The sequence below is a fragment of the Balaenoptera physalus genome (assembly GCF_965194825.1).
Source record: "Balaenoptera physalus genome assembly, chromosome: 20".
Taxonomy (NCBI): domain Eukaryota; kingdom Metazoa; phylum Chordata; class Mammalia; order Artiodactyla; family Balaenopteridae; genus Balaenoptera; species Balaenoptera physalus.
In genome coordinates, this window is record NC_138901.1 from 39,727,803 (window position 1) to 39,747,937 (window position 20,135).

The 20,135-nt window shown below is 37.9% G+C and overlaps 1 protein-coding gene and 1 pseudogene across 17 annotated transcripts in view; one reads left to right on the forward strand and one right to left on the reverse strand.

Moving 5' to 3' along the window:
* Nucleotides 1-20,135, forward strand: part of LOC309649739 (synaptosomal-associated protein 23 pseudogene) — a 424,755-nt pseudogene that overhangs the window by 239,634 nt on the left and 164,986 nt on the right. The gene's annotated exons all lie outside the window — the stretch shown is intronic.
* Nucleotides 1-20,135, reverse strand: part of TRIM37 (tripartite motif containing 37) — a 282,148-nt gene that overhangs the window by 197,332 nt on the left and 64,681 nt on the right. For 15 of the 16 annotated variants that reach the window (XR_014257253.1, XM_082439948.1, XM_082439952.1 and 12 more), the window contains 4 exons: nt 19,759-19,977; nt 18,250-18,386; nt 11,918-12,003; nt 2,350-2,544 (listed from right to left, as the gene is read on the reverse strand). Coding sequence is in view for 15 of the 16 variants with exons in the window: in XM_082439948.1 (XP_082296074.1) it covers nt 2,350-2,544; nt 11,918-12,003; nt 18,250-18,386; nt 19,759-19,977 (637 nt within the window). In the remaining variant the exon portion in view is untranslated. The remainder of the gene's footprint in view (nt 1-2,349; nt 2,545-11,917; nt 12,004-18,249; nt 18,387-19,758; nt 19,978-20,135) is intronic. The other variant, XM_082439944.1, reaches the window with a different exon arrangement.

Below are 20,135 nucleotides of genomic sequence, written 5' to 3' on the forward strand. Positions count from 1 at the left end.
GAATACGCAAAGAATCAAAAATGAACACTGAAATCCAAGCAATCTTTTTAATAAAAAGAAAGCTGGACCTTTTTCTAACATTAGCCTTTAAATATCCTCTCACAGAAAGGTTATTTTCATTTGGCTTCCATGACTCTGTTCTCTCTCCTTTCCAAAGCCTCTTCATCTGACTCACCTTCCACACACTCAATAAAAATAGACGTTCACCATGATTATGTCCCTAGCCCTTTTCTTTGAAAAACTTTCTTGAAACTCACCCCCTTTGCAATCTTACTCCCTTAGTTTTAATTAGTCAGTATCACTTCTAGGCAAATAACTGCCTGTATTCCAGTTCTTAATTTTTAGCTGTCTACTGGGCATCTCTACTGTGATATCCCACTGGGATGTCAAACTCAAGATGTTTAAATCCAAGCCTTGCTCTTTCTACTATTTCCCCCATCCTCCTTGTCATCAGCATTTTAATCACCTGGATGTGAAACTCAAGTCATGTCATTTATATTATTAATTTTAACAGAAAGCTAAACTTTCAGAGAACCAAGGTCTTACTCTGTTTATGGAGCCTGCATTCTTTTTTTTCCGACGACATTGAATATTTTTCAAAAACATGATTTTACCTGCCTATAAAATATGCTATTCCATGGCAAAACTGTAACTTTTCAACCATAACTGTATTGTTGGATATTTTCAACAACTCTGATTATTTTCTCTTTGGAATATATTCCTAGAAGTGAAGTTACAGGATTAAAGGATAGAGGTATTTTACACCTACTAAAAAATTTTCCTTCAAAATGGTTAAACCAACGTATACATCTACCTACAGAAACAGAACTTGTCTATTTCACTAGGTCTTTGCAAACAACACTGGTTATAATTTAAGCAAAACCTCTGCCAATGTGATTTTTTTTTTTAAGGGTATTTCTTTGTTGATCACAAGAACTATGCGTAACTTTTATTTTCTTCTTTACAGTTTTCTATATTTTAAAAGTTTTCTAAAACAAAAATGCCTCAGAAAAAAAATGTAAAATTATATACAATGTGGTAAGTACTACAAGAGTACAGGCATAATACAAAATGTACTCGGACCATAGATAAAACGCAACTGTTTCATAACCTGATTGGAGACAGTCAGATTGAGGACCCAGGCTTCCAGGAAGTATACCTTAGGAAAAAAGAGGCCTAAATAATCCAAGCTCTGATCTATCCCTCACTAGAGCAGCTCTATTTCTCTGTTTTCTACACTGCCTTAAACTCTACTTGAAAAATGAGTTCTGCTGCTTTAAAGAAGCATCAAAATCACTGTTGTAAATCATTGATTTAATCTGTATAGTAACTGTTGTTTAGGAAAGTAGAAAATGTTCAGTAGGGACTTCCCTGGTGGCACAGTGGTTAAGAATCCGCCTGCCAATGCAGGGGACATGGGTTCGATCCCTGGTCCGGGAAGCATCCACATTCTGCGGAGCAACTAAGCCCGTGCACCACAACTACTGAGGCTGCGCTCTAGAGCCCGCGAGACCTAGCTACTGAGCCCACGTGCCACAACTACTGAAGTCTGTGCTCCTAGAGCCCGTGCTCCACAACAAAGCGAAGCCACTGCAATGAGAAGCCCGTGCACTGCAACGAAGAATAGGCCCTGCTTGCTGCAACTAGAGAAAGCCCGCACACAGCAACAAAGACCCAACACAGCCAAAATATAAATATTCCTTTAAAAAAAAAAAAAAAAGAAAGAAAAATGTTCAGTATATTTTAGGAAGCTTTCCAACAAAAACGGTTTTTAAAATGTGTCATTTTAAAGTAAATGCCTATGTCTAAAAGTTTCAGAAAGTCCAGGGTTGACTATATATCTAAATTGTGTATGTGTATACATTGTATTACAGTAACACAAACGTAACTCCTCTTTAACAAATAATTTTTCAAAAAAAAATACTGCTAATTGGTATACATTTTTAGGCTATTAAACATCAAAACATGAGTAAACCTTCTTTTTCTATTTTTAACTTAGACACAGTTCCAATAAGAAGTTAGTGTATTCATGAAGCCTGCAAAACTTGAAGTCCATTCAGAAAGAGGACAACTGTACTTCATATGGATCAAACTGTCAATCAGTCACAATCTAAAGGGCAAATCATATAAAAACCTTCTTACAGGCATTTTGACATTATTTTTGCACAAAACACCTTTGAACAATAACAACAAAAAATTGATTTGATTGACATATTTTTATAACATGCAATGAAAAATCAATTTGCTACAGAAACATATCATGTTCCAACACTTAAGATACTTGGGTTCAAATTTAAGAGTTCTTTTGGAGAAGCACAGAAAAATGGGAAATTATTGTTAATATTTTACCTGTGGGCTGCAAAAGTGAAGCAGGTGGGCGAGGCTGTAAGCCCCACAAATTTTCCATACTGCTCCGGTCCTTAAGGTCCAACAAATGTATTAATATTAAAGGATCAATGTCTAATAAACTACTGGTAGCAGCAGAGCATAAATGTGCTCTTCTTGACATTCTGCTACTGGCACCCATATAGCCATGGTTACTACCTGCAAAAGAAGGAGATGTAGAAAATGAAAGCTATATAATTGGACAAATTTAATAAGAAAGAAAGAAAGAAAAAGTAAACTGGCTGATGTTGTTTGAATACTTGTCTATGGACCTCTTAGGAGTTGGTGTTCATGGTAAGAAGCACAGAGAAGAAACCATATTGCCCAGAGAGGTGTACAAAGAACAGTGACTGACGACTGGCCTCATTACTACTCAAAATTCAGGTGTAATCCTCAACCCCATCCTGAACCCTAGAAATAAAAAGGTGATAATGTGTACAGTATATATGGTTAGGGGTATGAGGGTAAGGAAAAGGAGAATATATCGCATAGCCCAGCGGTCTTGGATAAAAGTCAAGCTCCCTGGTATAACAGATCCCAAGGAACTAGACACCAAAATAGCAGAAGCCTTCTCCGGTCTCTGGACAGCAAAATGCTCAGGTCATGACGGTTTGGCAGACATTTTTTCTAGTTTGATTAAATACTGAAGTACAATTGGAACATTTCAGACTTACCTTGTTAATGACTGATGCATAATATAGACATCTGAAAATAATGTCATCTCTGTATTACCTGTATTGAACTAATAAGCTCCTTAAGCCAAGGAAACCATCTGACTTCTCTCCAGCGCCTAGTACAACGCCTAACAAGTATTAGGTATGGAAATGTTGGTTAAAACTGACCTCCTTAAATAAAGCTATTTAAATATATTCTAAAGAAACACAACATTAAATAATGTTACATGCAGCAAAGTCTTAAAGTAGATAATATAAAAATAGCATGAAATAATCAGGTTCTGACTATTCATGAGTGTTTCCAAAGAGATCTGGGGGGGAAAAAAAAAGAAAAACTTAGGAGAGAAGTTTAGTTATTCAGAAGCTTCAGGCCAGTTATTTACTTATATGTTTTTCATCTATGTTCACATTCTTATGTCCTTACCTTCTCCTACTTCTTCATCCTCTTCCTTTTTTTTTTTTTTTTTTAAATTTATTTATTTTATTTATTTATTTTTGGCTGCATTGGGTCCTTGTTGCCGCGTGTGGGCTTTCTCTACTTGTGGCGAGCGGGGGCTTCTCTTAGTGGCAGTGCGCGGACTTCTCATTGCAGTGCCTTCTCCTGTGGCGGAGCATGGGCTCTGGGCACACGGGCTTCAGTAGTTGTGGCTCGTGGGCTCTAGAGCGCAGGCTCAGTAGTCGTGGCACACGGGCTTAGTTGCTCCGCGGCATGTGGGATCTTCCTGGACCAGGGCTCAAACCCGTGTCCCCTGCATTGGCAGGCGGATTCTTAACCACTGCGTCACCAGGGAAGTCCCCATCCTCTTCCTCTTCTAAGGATTAGCCCATTGCCAATTTTTCTTTTAGCCCCTGTACCCACCGCAACTCCTATTTTAAAAGGCAGAAAACTATCCCCCCTCCACCTCGAAACTGTTTCTTAGCCCTTTTCCTTTAGTAGGGAGTTCCCGAATCAGGCTGCATATCAGTCAGTTGGAGGAATTTTTAAAATTCTTGGCCCTACTCCAGATGTACTGAACGAGAATATTAGAGTGGGATCCAGGACCTTTTTCCAAAAAGCTACTCAGGTGGTTCTGATTGTTTAGTAAATAAACTCAGTAGCCCAGAGTATGGTATCTACCGCCCGGATATCTAGTTCTTCTTTAAAAACAAAAGTTGCTCATTCTCCTGTGTTAAATGGACCCCCAGTACAGAAAGGAGCATTAACAGTCTTCTGTTTCTAACCATTCATCCAGGTCACTACTCTCGCCAATGAACAAAAACTCCCTTCCTTTGTGGTTCATGCCCTTCAGCTACTCCCTCCTCCCATGTTCCCATCCTTTCTACTCACTATCACATTCATCCACGGGCATCAAAGACTTTAGCATCTATTTCAGTTTCTCTCTCTCAGAGCTAACACTGCCATCATTCTGGGTGTGTGTGTTTGTGTGTATGTCTGTCTCATACATAAGTATACAGCCTAGTGTGTGGTCACAAATTAATGGCACCCCAAAATTCCTCCATGCCTCCTAAAATTGCTCACTAACCTTCCTCCTCAAAGGTAACTTCCATCCAGAGTTAAACACCATAGATTAGTTTTGCCTGTTTTAGAACTTCACATAAATGTAATGATAGAGCTGTACTCATATCCTGCTTCTTTGCTCAACATGATATTCGTAAGATTCATCTATATTGCTCTATATAGCAGTTTATTCATTTTCATTATTTCTGTGCAGGGCTCCAAAATGTGAATATATCCAGTTTCTTTCCTTATTACTATTAGGAAAGAATTTGGGTGGCTTTTAGCTTTTGGCTACTAGGAATAAAGCTACTGAACTTATAAGCAGATATCTGCTCTTGAACTTCACTCGGAAAAAAAAAAACACCACCTCATAAAAAAGAAAATGGATCCTCTCCTCCTAAGCCAAGCCAGATTAATCCTGCTAAAATATTACATTGATCTAAGCTCTGTGCCTGTATGCATTAGCATGACATTCAAGGTTCTACACAGTCTAGACCCAAACTACCTTTCTAGTCTTCTCTAGTTTTTCACATCCTTTACTTAGTTATAAATTACATTTATATTTTTTTTATTAAAAACACAAGAAAACAAAACCACCTGAAAAAGAACAATGCTGCTCTGAATTATCTTGTAAAATTCGACTGGCAAACACCACCTCCCACTCTGTTGGAACTGGGAAAGCCATAGGATGTGTTTGTTCAGCTTCAGCCCATATTGCCCAACAGTTTTCCAAAGGAGTGGTATCAATTTTCATTCCTACCAGCAGGCTATGAGAGTTTCCATCTCTCCAAATGCTTTCAATATTTAATATTGCCAGTTTAAAATGTATTAGCCATTACAGTGGGTATGCAATGGTATCATAATGTGGTTTTTATCTGGCATTTCATGAAAAAGAGAATGAACAGAATCTCAGAGACCTGTGGAACCCCACCAAGTGTACCAACATACACATAATGGGAGTTAGAGAGGAGAAGAAAGAATATTATTTGAAGAAAAATGGATAAAAATTTCCCATATATAATGAAATCTATTAATCTAAACATCCAAAAAACTCAACTCAACAAACTTCATGTAGGATAAACAAACTCAAGAGATCCACACTGGGACAGATCACAATTTGCGTTTCTCTGACAAAAGAGGCTGAGCACCTTTAAAAATGTGTACTGGTCATCTAGACAGCCTCCTTTGTGAAGTGTCTATTCTTGTCTTTTGTCTTTTTTACTAACAGGTTGTCTTATCTTTTTCTTATTGATTTGTAAAAGTTCTTTATATATTATGGATAAATCTTTTGAATAATATTTTTAATTAATTCACTTATTCTAATGAATAAACATTGATACTTATTTTAAAAAAGCAATATACATTAATAGACCAGACTGCACACCTGTGGTCTTCTAAGCAGCCAGTTATACGGGTCTGGAGATCAATACATGGGGGTCCCATAGGCCTCTCAAGATCAACATGGATCAAACGGAATATACTATCTTCTGCTCCTTGACTCATTCACTTATGTAATAGCACGGGCTAACCTAGAAACGTTAAGTATCATCCCCGCATCTCCACCAACTCCAACCAATCCAGTAAGACACTCCCAAGTTGTGCAGATACTATTTAACATCTCTCAAAAGGTTTCTTCTTCTTTACCTTGTCTGCTATTACCTTATTTTAGGCCCTGAAAATTTCTCTCCTGGAATATTGAGATAGTTATTTTCTTTTTTTCTTTTTCTTTCTTTCCTCCTTTCCTTCTTTCCTTCCTTCCTTCTCTCTCTCTCTCTCTCTCTCTCTCTCTCTTTCTGCCACACAGCTTATAGGATCTTAATTCCCCAACCAGGAACTGAACCCGTGCCCTCAGCAGTGAAAGCACGGAGTCCTAACCACTGGACTCTCAGGGAATTCCCGTGGCAGTTTTCTTTTTTCTTTTTAAATTTTATTTATTTATTTATGGCTGTGTTGGGTCTTCGTTTCTGTGCGAGGGCTTTCTCTAGTTGCAGCAAGTGGGGGCCACTCTTCATCACGGTGCACGGGCCTCTCACTATCGCGGCCTCTCTTGTTGTGGAGCACAGGCTCCAGACGCTCAGGCTCAGTAGTTGTGGCTCACGGGCTTAGTTGCTCCGCGGCATGTGGGATCTTCCCAGACCAGGGCTCGAACCCGTGTCCCCTGCACTGGCAGGCAGATTCTCAACCACTGCGCCACCAGGGAAGCCCACCACGGTAGTTTTCTAACTAATCTTATCTCATCCATTTTCCACTATAAAGACAAATCTGATCACATTCGCTTTTAAAGACTTTTAGTGGGGACTTCCCTGGTGGCGCAGTGGTTAGAATCCACCCGCCAATGCAGGACACAGGTTCAAGCCCTGGTCTGGGAAGATCCCATGTGCCGCGGAGCAACTAAGCCTGTGCGCCACAACTACTGAGCCTGCGTGCCACAACTACTGAAGCCCGTGCACCTAGAGTCCATGCTCCACAACAAGAGAAGCCACCGCAATGAGAAACCTGCACACCACAACAAAGAGTAGCCCCTGCTCTTTGCAACTAGAGAAAAGCCCACGCGCAGCAACGAAGACCCAATGCACATTTATTTATTTTAAAAAAAAAGAAAGAAAAGAACTTTAAAGCCCAAACTCCTTAGTCTGGCAAATAAGACTTTCCATTACCTAATCTTGTTCCTGCTTACCAATCTCACACTGGCAAGCCCCCATATAAACTAAACTCTCAAATATCTGAAGTTCCCAAAAAGGACAATGCTGCGACTTCTGCCTAGAATGCCTTTGCTCTTTAATCTCATTATTTCCCTGTTCGCCTAATGAACTCTTAGCTCATCTTTAAAGAGAAAGATCAAGCATCACTCTCTCTCTTTGAAACCTTTTTTCACCCATTTCCAATTAGCTGTTCTTTCCATTTTTGGTGTCACCCTGTATCTATATTTATAACCACAAAGTTTTACAATGACTAGTGCTGCAAAAGTGATGCTCATTCATTTTATAAACCCAATGAACAACACAATGGCTGATACCTAGTGGGTATTCATTAAACATTTGTGGAACAAGTAACCTTAAAAATCTTTAACCTGAAATATATAACAGCTGTTTTGAGTAATAACTTTATACAATGTCAATTTGTTTTACAAATGTATTATACTGCCAAAACTTTTTAGTTCTCAAATTAGAAGTATTATTGCAGTGTTTCATAAGTTACACATGGCAGGCAATTATATCGACAGAACAGATTTTTCATACTCAGCTGATTCAACTAGCTAATGTTCTACATTAGAAAAATATTTAAAACCCTTTTCAGCACATATTATTAAGCCTAAATTCTCTTGCAACTAAAAGAAAATAACTGAATAAACTAAAAGCAATTCTTATGGGAATGAGGCCACCTGAGTCACTAAATATTTGTTTTAAGCTATATCATTATTTAATACTATCTAAAAAATTAAATTTAGTAAATACTATTTTACTATATACCTAGGCTTCTGTATAAGAAAGATCTCCTGTTTAACGGACATCTTAACATCTTAATTGTAGTAGATCAAACACTTATAAGGCAAGTACGAAGGATAAAAGCTTATTAGGTCCACAATAAGCAGTTAAGAGGTACACAAAACAAAAGAGGTAAAATATAACATAAAAACATTAAACATGGAGTGGGGGTAGGGAGGGGAATAAAAATCCAGGGTTGTTAGAATGTGTTCAAACTTAAGAAATCAGCAATTTAAAATAATCATGTGTCTGTCTGTATGTGTGTGTGTGTTACCTCATGGTAACCACAAACTAAAAAGCCATAGATACACACACAAAAAAGAGAAAGAAATCCAAACTAACACTAAAGATAGTCATCAAATCATAAGGGAAGAGAGCAAAAGAAGAATGGAACAAAAAAGAAATACAGAAACAGAAAACTATTAACAAAAAGGCAATAAGTACATATCTATCAGTAGTTACTTTAAACGTAAATGGACTAAACCCACCAATCAAAAGACACAGAGTGGCCCAGGGGATACAAAAACAAGACCCATATATATGTGCCTACAAGACTCACTTCAGATCTAAAAACACCCACAGACTGAAAGTGACAGGATAAAAAAAGGTATTCCATGGAAACGGAAATGAAAAGAAACCTGGGGTAGCAATATCTACATCAGACAAAACAGACTTAAAACAAAGTTCATAACAAAGACAAAGAAGGTCAATATGTAATGATAAGGGGATCAATCCAGCAAGAAGATATAACAATTGTAAATAAATATGTACCCAACGTAGGAGCACCTAAATACATAAAGCAAATGTTAATAGACATAAAGGGAGAAATTGACAGTAACACAATAATAGTAGGAGACTTTAACACCCCATTTACATCAATGGATAGATCATCCAGACAGAAAATCAATAAGGAAACACTGGCATTAAATGACACATTAGACCACTGGTCTTAAATGACACATTAGTCAATCTATTAGATGGACTTAATAGAGATATATAGATATAGATCTCTATATACAGAACATCCTACCCAAAAGCAGCAGAGTTCACATTCTTTTCAAGTGCACAGGGAACATTATTCTCCAGGACAGATCACATGCTAGGCCACAAAACAAGTCTCAGGAAATTTAAGAATGAAATCATAACAAGCATCTTTTCCGACCACAACACTAAGAGACTAGAAATCAACTACAAGAAAAAACCTGCAAACAACACAAACACGTGGACGCTAAACAATATGCTACTGAACAACTGAAGAAATCTAAGAGGAAATAAAAAAATACCTGGAGACAACTGAAAACAGAAACACAATGATCCAAAAATCTACGGAACACAGCAAAAGCAATACTAAGGGAAAAGTTTACAGCAATACAAGCCTACCTCGGGAAGTAAGAAAAGTCTCAAATAAGCAACATAACCTTACACCTAAAGGAACTAGAAAAAAAAAGAAAACGAAAAAACAAAACCCAAAGTTAGTAGAAGGAAAGAAATAGTTCCAACTGACACAACAGAAATACAAAGAGACACATCAGATCATAAGAGATTACTAGAGACAATTATATGCCAATAAAATGGACAACCTAGAAGAAATGGATTATTACTAGAAATGTACAGTCTCCCAAGACTGAATCAGGAAGAAACAGAAAATTAGGAACAGACCGATTACCAGTAATAAAATTTCAACTGAATCAGTAATAAAAAAACGTAACTCCCAACAAACAAAAGTCCAACACCATATGGCTTCACAGGTGAATTCTACCAAACATTTAAAGAAGAGTTAACACCTATTCTTTTCAAACTATTCCAAAAAATTGAAAAGGAAGTAATGCTTCCAAACTCATTATATGAGGCCAGCACCACTCTGATACCAAAACCAAAGACACCACCAGAAAAGAAAATTACAGACCAATATCAATGATGAACGTAGTAACAAAAACGCTCAACAAAACTTTAGCAAACAAAATTCAACAAAACATTAAAAAGATCAGACACTGTGATCAAGTGGGATTTATCCCAGGGATGCAAGGATGGCTCAATCAATGTGATACACCACATTAACAAATTACAGAATAAAAACTGCTCATATGAAGAAATGCAAGAAAAGCTTCTGACAAAATTCAACATCCATTTATGATTAAAAACTATAAACAAAGTGGGTATAAAGGGAACATATCCCAACATATTAAAGGCCATATATAACAAGCTCACAGCTCACATCATACTCAACAGTGAAAAGATGAAAGCATTTCCTCTGTGATCAGGAACAAGACAAGGATGTCCACTCTCACCACTTTTATTCAACATAATACTGGAAGTCCTAGCCACAGCAATTAGACAAGAAGAAAAATTTTTTAAAAATCCAAATTGGACAGGAAGAAGTAAAACGGTCACTGTTTGCAGATGACATGATACTATACATAGAAAACCTTAAAGATGCCACCAAAAAACTACTAGAACTCTTCAACAAATTCAGTAAAGTTTCAGGATACAAAATTAATACAAAACAAAAATCTGTTGCATATCTATACTCTAGTAACAAACTATCAGAAGGAGAAATTAGAAAATAATCTCATTTACAATTTCATTAAAAAGAAAAAAATACCCAGGAATAAATCTACCCAAGGAGATAAAAGAGTTGCACTCTGAAAACTGTTAAGACATTGATGAAAGAAACTGAAGACAACACAAATGGAAAGCTACACTGTGCTCATAGATAGGAAAAATTAATATTGTTAAAATGACCATACTACCCAAGGCAATCTTAATATTTGTATGGAAACACAAAAGACCCTGAAGAGCCAAAGCAATCTTGAGAAAGAACATAGCTGGAGGTATCATACTTCCTGATTTCAAACTACACGACAAAGCTACAGTCATCCAAACAGTATGGGGGACTTCCCTGGTGGTCCAGTGGTTAAGAATCCACCTTCCAATGCAGGGGACACGGGTTCGATCCCTGGTTGGGGAACTAAGATCCCACATGTCGCGGGGCAACAAAACCCACGTGCTCTGGAGCCTGCGTGCCACAACTAGAGAGAAACCCACACGCCACAACAAAAGATCCGGCATGCCGCAACTAAGACCCGACGCAGCACCGGTAAAGTAGAAGCAGTACAAACTAGCTGATAATTGTTCTAGCCAAGATTCCCATGCTTAGTTAAATAGGTCCAAGAACACAAAAGAAACACCTACTATTTAAGTAAGGTTATCCTAGGAGGAGCAGTGTACTTTGGCAAAAAACTGGGTCCACGAAGACGATGTGAGGTCCTACTCTGGCTATACCAACAACTACCTATGTGATCTAAGCAACTAAATCTCTGAGTTCTTTCCACATATAAAATGAGTTCTCAAAAGGTCCTTTGTAAGTCAAAGATTCAACAATTCTATTCAGATTATTCTTATAATTGAGATAGATATACAAGTAAGACTTACGTATTGTAAAAAGACAGTTAAGTATATAAAAGTAGATAAGATGATGAGCTTTGGATTCAAATAAACTGAAAACTCTAATTCCTCTCTTCCATTTACTTAATTGTGAAAAGACAGCAAGTTGCTTAATTCCTTTACACGTCAGTTTCTACAGCTATAAAAAGAAGATAATATTAAAACCTATCTCCAAGAATTTTATAGGCAAATGAGATAAGGTACACATAAAGTGCTTCTGCACAGTGCCTGGTACATAAGAACACATCAAATTTTAGCTATTATTACTGTTTTAAATACTATTAGTAATTCACTCTAAAATCCATACATAAAATATAGTCCTTCTAACACCATGAACCATGTAGAGCAATGGCTGCCACATATCAAAATATGATACATTCAGAGAAGAGCAAAGAGAAGGCAGAACAGCTTGTGGAGCCTGGCCTCAGTACCTGGAGGTCCTGCTGCAGCTGCATCTTCCATGAGTTCTCCCTCTTCCAATTCCATGTTGTTGTATTCCACATCATTTTCTCCAGACCTAAGAATATTCAAAATTCATCATTCCACATAGTAAGTACAATTAACATTACTTGTCACACCTCAGTGAACGTCGTAACAATTGTGTATAGCTTTCTCCTGTGAAGTAATAGAATATTTCTAAATACAAAATTGAGGGAAAAGACTTTTGTCATTATCACATGTATGGGCAGTATTATTAATGTTCAATCTACCTTTTTAAAATACCAAGATAGGTTGGCAACATTTAATTTTTAAACTAGAAAATCTGAGAACCATTGTAAGCAGAAGAGATTATAGCTTCAAAGAATTCGTAACTTAATGGTAGTAAATTAGGCTTAACAAAGTACACTTTAAGGTTAAGAAAGATGTTTAAATTACTGTATGTGACTAAACACTATTTTCTTAAAATACTATTTCAGAAGAGAGGGTGTTGTCTATCAAAACACAATCACCTTATTTTAAATGACAAAGTACTACATGGAATAGCACTAATTAGTGCTAGTTTTGAGTATTTAAAGAAGTCTTAAAATCAGTTCCCGGACTGACAGCACGAGGAGCTCTACTGATCTGCTTTCCAGTGACATTGGTGAAAATTATTTTTTAAAACAACCATTTAGAGACTCTGGAAATGGTTCTAAGAGCATATAGCAAATGAAAACATTTCCTCAAGAAAATGTACTAAAATTTGGTAACAACAGTGAGTCTGTGGTACTTGAACCAAGACCACTCCCCACCCCATTCCATGATACAGAAATTCCACTTCAGACTGGTGCAGCCAAGAACATAGGGCTCCCACTTCCCACAGCTCCCCAATAGAAGGGCTATATTCCCAGGAGGAGCAAGACATCAGCATTTCTCATCCTGTTCCCAGCTACCTGTGGCTGAGGCTGAAGTCAGGTGTATGTGGCCAAGAGGTAGGGATTCCCTTCTTCTACCCAGACCCAAGGCTCTACCTTGGATGCAGCATGCTGAGGTAACTGGGGCCCAGATCCCCATTGCCCCAGTTCACTCATAAAGCAGAAGTCCCAGGCCTGAGAAGACAAACTGAAAAGATCTGAGGCTATAGCCCCCAACTCGCCCATCCACAATGGGTCAGCATCTAAAGTGGGAGAAATAAGCACACCTTTGTGCTCACTCCAGCTTCAGAGCTCTGGCTCAGAGATTTTGCCTGCAGGAGGAAGCAGGCTCTAAAAACAGAGCCACAGAGAAAGGTGTAACACTATTAAGAACATAAAAAAAATACTCTCAAATGGAATCCAGCAAAACATAAAAAGAATTACACACCATGGCAGAGTAGAATTTAACCAAGGAATACAAAGTTGGTTTAGAATCTGAAAATCAACTAATGTAAAACACCATAACAACAGAATAAAAAAAAAAAACTACATGATCATCTGAATAGATGCAGAAGGAGAATATGACAAAATCCAATACCCTTTCATAATAAAAACACTCAATAAACCAGGACTAGAAGGGCATCTATGGAAAATCCACAGCTAACATCACACTTAATGGTGAAAGACTGAATGCTTTCCCTCTAATATCAGGAACAAGACAAGAAAGAATGTCCACTCCCCGCAGTGGTTAAGAAGCCGCCTGCCAATGGAGGGGACACAGGTTCGATCCCTGGTCTGGGAAGATTCCACATGCCGTGGAGCAACTAAGCCCCCGTGCCACAACTCCTGAGCCTGCGCTCTAGAACCCACGAGCCACAACCACAACTACTGAGCCTGCGTACCACAACTACTGAAGCCCACGTGCCTAAAGCCCATGCTTCGCAACAAGAGAAGCCACTGCAATGAGAAGCCCGTGCACCGCAACGAAGAGCCCCACTCGCCGCAACTAGAGAAAGCCCACGTGCAGCAACAAAGACCCGATGTGGCCAAAATAAATAAATAAATAAATAAATAAATAAATAAATCTATTTTTAAAAAAAAGAAGAATGTCCACTACCACCAATTCTATTCAACATTCTGTGCAGTGAACTTATGCAACAAAAAGAGATAAAAGGCACCCAAATTGGAAAAACGAAGTAAAACTAAATCTATTTACAGATGTAATACTGTATATAGAAAAACCTAAAGAATCCATTAAAAATCTATTTGAACTAATAAACGAGTTAGCAATGTTGCAGGATACAAAAATCAACTGGATTTTCATGTAGTTGCAAAAGAACAATCCACAAAGGAAATTTAAAAAGAAAAGTCAATTGCATTCACAATAGCATAAAAAATAATAAGATACTTAGGAATGAATTAAACAAAAGATGTGTAAAACATATACTCTGAAAATTACAAAACACTGTTGAAAGATTAAAAACTTCTGATTGGCAAAAGACCCTGTTAAGAATATGAAAAGACAAGCTACAGAGTGGGAGAAGACAAGCTACAGAGTGGGAGAAAGTATTTGCAAAGCATGTATCCAAATCCAACAAAGGGCTGGTATCTAATACGTAAAGAACTCTCAAAACTCAACAGTAGTTGCTAGGGGGAAAGTGAATGTTATTGTTTAATGGGTATAGAGTTTAGTTTGGGAAGATGAAAAAAAGCACTGAAGATAGATGGTGGTGATGGCTGCACAACAGTATGAATACTTGGGACTTCCTTGGTGGTGCAGTGGTTAAGAATCCACCTGCCAATGCAGGGGACACAGCTTTGAGCCCTGATCCAGGAAGATCCCACATGCTACGGAGCAGCTAAGCCCGTGCACCACAACTACTGAGCCTGCGCTCTAGAGCCCGCGAGCCACAACTACTGAAGCCCATGAGCCTAGAGCTCGTGCTCCTCAACAAGAGAAGCCACCGCAGTGAGAAGCCCGCGAACCGCAACGAACAGTAGCCCCCGCTTGCTGTAACTAGAGAAAGCCCACAGGCAGCAAGACCCAACGCAGACAAAAAAAAAAGAATATTTAATGCCACTGAACTGCCCTGAGAAATGGTTATGTATATTTTACCATCAAAAAAATTCCAATTAGAAAATAGGCAAAAAACATGAAGAGAAATTTCACCAATGAGGATATGCCTATGGCAAATTAAGCAAATGAAAAGATGTTCAACATCATTAGCCAATAGGGGAATGTAAATTAAAACCACAATGAGATATCACTACACACCTATCAAAAATGACTAAAATTGGGACTTCTCTGGTGGTGCAGTGGTTAAGAATCCGCCTGCCAATGCTGGGGACATGGGTTCGATCCCTGCTCTGGGAAGATCCGACATGCCACAGAGCAACTAAGCTCACGCGTCACAACTACTGAAGCCCACATGCCCCAGAGCCCGTGGGCCACAACTACTGAGCCCACATACTGCAACTACTGAAGCCCGCGCCTAGAACCCGTGCTCCACAAGAGAAGCAACCGCAATAAGAAGCCCGCGCATCACAACAAAGAGTAGCCCCCGCTCACTGCAACTGGAGAAAGCCCACGTGCAGCAAAAAAAAAAAAAAACGACTAAAATAAAAACTACTGGCAACACTAAATGCTGCTAAGGATTTAGAGAAACTGGATCACGCATATATTGCTCATTGGAATGCAAAAACTAGAAAACTATTTGGCAGTTTTCTCAAAAACTAAACTTTCAATTACCATACAATCCATCAGTTGCATTTACCCAAGAGAAATGGAGACTTTAATGTTCACATGAAAATCTGTACATGAATGTTTACAGTAGCTTTATTCATAATAGCCCCAAACTGAAAACAATCCAGATATCCTTCAACAAGCAAATGGTTGAACAAACTGTAGTACATCCACAACACAGGCCACTACTCAACATTAAAGCGAGCGAACTACCTATACACACGATAACCTGGATGAATCCCCAGAGAACTATGCAGAGTGAAAAAAAGCCAGTCCCTAAGGGTTGCATACTGTATGATTCCATTTACATAACATTCTTTAAATGACAAAATTATAGAAATGGGGAAAACATGGGTAGTTGCAGGGGAGGAAGTTAGGTAGGGGGAAGTGGGTGTGGTAGAAAACAGCAACATAAGAGATCCTTGTGGTGACTGAAATGTTCTGTATCTTGCTTATGTCACATCAGTATCCTGGTTGTGATGTTGTACTATAGTTTTACAAGATGTTACTTACTACTGGGGAAAACTGGGCAAAGGGTTTATGGGATCTCGTATTATTTCCTCCAACTGCAAGTGAATTTACAATTACCTCAAAATAAAAAGAAAAAAACAGCAGGAAGAAAATATAAAATACTATCATAGAAAGACTGAGGTGGAGGAAGAGAAGAAAGGCCTACTTGATAAATGTGTTCTAGTTAACTAAAAGCTGTTTATAATAACCATTATCCAAATCAACTGTGTATCTATTTCCCCATCTATACAAGGAACTGACCTTAATTTGTAAGAGCTAACAATTTATGATTCCCTAGATGCTCAAATTAGCTCAAGATTAACTGTGCTGTTTCTATGAATTATATAAAACAGTTTGGATCAAGATATTATTGTAGATGTATGTATATAAAGGGAACATAATCAAACACCTTCTACTAGAAAAAGCATTAAAAAGTCAATCTAATGAGATGCTGTGAATCCAATTTTACTTAAAATCCAATTGCCCTCAAAACTACCTTGAAAAGAGTCAAGAGACCTAACAGTCAAAGGAATTAATTCAGATAGAACCATATATTGAAGCTATTATCAAGGTGGATTCCACTTTATAGAATCACCATCTAAAAGAATTTTCCATGTCAATGCAAATTAATCAGTTCTATATATTTAAAAATATCACTAATAATGATTTCTGATTTGGTGACTTAAAGGCTTCACATTTTAACTAACCTTTTTAGGCAATTTGCCACGTATGCTAAAGAGGGAACATTAAGTGAAAAAGGTCTATTTTTGAGGAGCTAATTTGTGGAAATGGGGGTGAGGTCAAATAGGGGGTTTAAAACTCTCACCTTACTCTTGTGAAATGGCTGGTGCCAGGGCTGGGACAGAGAAAGTACAAGATGAACCTGGAATGTCTTGTAGTGCCAGAAAATAAGAAAGTGCTTATAAAATAATGAGGACATCTAGAAAGGACACAGGAGTTTTTAAAAGGCTGCCACTGGCCAAATCTGGGACAATCTGAGCAATAAATTATGATAGTAAGTGGATTAAATGATTTAAAAATACGAAACTCCATGAGTCTATACTAATGAAATTAATTAGTTAATTAATGAATGGGGCAGAGGGGAAAGTTCTTCCTTAGAATTCCAATTAATAAACGTAGAAGGAATAATGGCATTAGAAAATCATCATTCAGCAATCAACACAGTAATCTTGTTCAAGCAAGAATCACCAATGAATGATAAAATTAGTGGACTAAAGTACAAGAAATAAGATATTTACAGTCTCCAAATATGTCCCCACATGATACTTATTAATTACAAAGGGGAAAAGTAGAGAGATCTGGCAGACATCACCTTAAGCAAGTATTCTAAATCAATCAGCCATAATGGGACAGATTGAAGACATGCGCCCTCCACTGTCCCCTCATATTGATGCACTGAAAAAGCTACATCATCACTTCTGTCTTATTCCTGCCAAAAGTGCATATGAGGAAATATCAGACTACTCCAAACTGAGGGACTTCCTACAAAATAACCTCTCTGTATTTCTCTGAAGTGTCAAAGTCATGAAAAACAAATTAAAAAAAAAAAGACTACACGAACCAGACTGAAGCAGATTAAAGAGTCTTAACAAAAAGCAACATGTGATCCTGAATTGGATCCTAAACCAGACAAAGGACATCACTGTCAAAATTTCTATAAGGTCATAGATTATAGTATTACATCAATGTTAACTTCCTGATTTTGATAATGGTACTGAAATTACATAAGAAACATACTTGTTTTTAGAAGTACACATGAGAAGTATATTCACTTAATCTCAAATGTCTCACAAAAAAATTATATAGAGTGAGAGAGAGAAAAGAAACATAACAGAGCAAAATATTAAATTTGGGGAATTAATCTGGGCAAAGGAAATACGGGAATTCTGTTAATTTTTTTGCAACTTTTCTTAAATATGAAATAATTGCAAAATTAAAAGCTAAAGCAAAAACTAAAACTCAGTTTGGAACCCAGAGATGAGAGGGAGGAAATTAGTTCACTCTTCCCTTCAAGTTCCTTTATTTATTTATGTAAGATACTGTAGATCAAGAAAAAAAAAAATCCTTAATATCCACACTTTTAGGCCTAACTTAATATGCTTCTAATAATTACCACTTAGATGATTTATAGTGGTAGTTAATGTGAAACACTCACATGGTTTCTTCATCAATGTCATTTTCTTCCGTGTTACTTGTTGCTGTGGAACTGGCAGAAGAACTGCTGCCATCGAGATGATTTACTTCATCTTCACCAACAAGATCCAGATCCAGATCTCCATCTGAAAGCTCATGCTAGATTAAGGCAAAGAAAGAAGACTTCCATCTCAAATGTTTTCACTCAGCCCATGGCCCAAGCACCAGCACCAAAGAATAAGGTAATCATCAGAATTCTCCGCTCCTGTGCCTAGACTGCTGCGCCCTGTAGATATCTCACATAACCACACTACCTGGTACCACTAATAAGTTATTTCTGCCAGTGTCAGCTGGGCCTTCGATATGACTGGAAATGCTTCATAAAGCCCACATCAGCTTCCTCACAAAGTAACATTTCAAACCATCACTCCTCGAGACCTATCTAACCTCTATCATCCTCAACGTGATTATAAAACCCTGTCACCCATCTACACAGAAAAACATATTGGCTATTAAGCATAAATGCCCACAACTTTCAGCTGCCCTACCTGCAAACTCCACCCTACCTTTAACTCATTCTATCAAAGGTTAACTGCTTCACCTGATTGCTCCATTCCAACCTCTATTATCTCCTTAAATAAATGGTTTTGTTAATACTTGGACCTTATTTTCAATCTTTCTCCCCACTGGCTCCTTCATTATAACATATACCTGAAGTCTCAAAAAAAGCTTATCTCTCCATCTCTCTCTCACCTTAAACAATAACAACCACTTCTTGAAATCTCATTCTAGTTGTAGTTTAGCTGGGACAAAACCTGGCTATCTCCCAAAACCTAAATCATCCTACCTACATAGGCAATGATAAGGTACTTTAACTAGATTCAGTGAACAGAAAGCGGACACCTTTTTTTTTTTAAGATTTTTTTAAAAAATGTATTTATTTTTGGCTGCATTGGGTCTTCGCTGCTGGGCACAGGCTTTCCCTAGTTGCGGTGAGTGGGGTCTACTCTTCGTTGCGGCATGCGGGCTTCTCATTGCAATGGCTCCTCCTGTTGCGGAGCATGGACTCTAGGCACGTGGGCTCAGTAGTTGTGGCTCGCGGGCTCTAGAGTGCAGGCTCAGTGCTTGCAGCGCACGGGCTTAGTTGCTCCGCGGCATGTGGGATCTTCCCAGACCACGGCTCGAACCCGTGTCCCCTGCATTGGCAGGTGGATTCTCAACCACTGCGCCACCAGGGAAGCCCCAGGACACATTTTAAAAATCCACAACTTACATAGCTTCTAGAATGTACATCACAGTTTGTTTTGTAGAATGTACAGTTTTCTATAATAAATTAATTTTTAGAACCCTGAAATAATTTTGATGCAACAACTTCTGACTTATTAACAGTTACAAAAGGGCATACACTAATAATGAAAATATAAGTGGACAAGATTTTCTGCACATTGATTCCCCCTCTCATATGTTGGAAACCATGATATCATTTCTCTTTTCAAACACAAAATGAATCTAAAATAGGTCTAATTATTACATGATAATCTTCATTCTGAATCTTCTCCTCATCTTCTTCATCCTCCTTGGCCTCTCTTACAGAAGGTGTAGTAGGACCACCTTGGAGAAGCATGTCAGCACATGATCCAGACTTCTTAGCTCGTGTCTCAGGAGTGTCATCATTTTGGGGGCTAAGATGATTATCTGGTGGTGACAAATCTCTTGATTTCTGAGTTCGAGACAACTCAATAGTAAGTCTCTTTTAAAACAAAACAACACAAACAGAGTCATAAGCAGTCCTCCACTTGTACAGTAAAATTATTTCAAGCAAAAAAAAAAAAAAAACAAACCATATATCCAGATGTTCATAAAACCATTTCCTGAATCATCTATCTCATACCTTCCTGACTTTTGCTT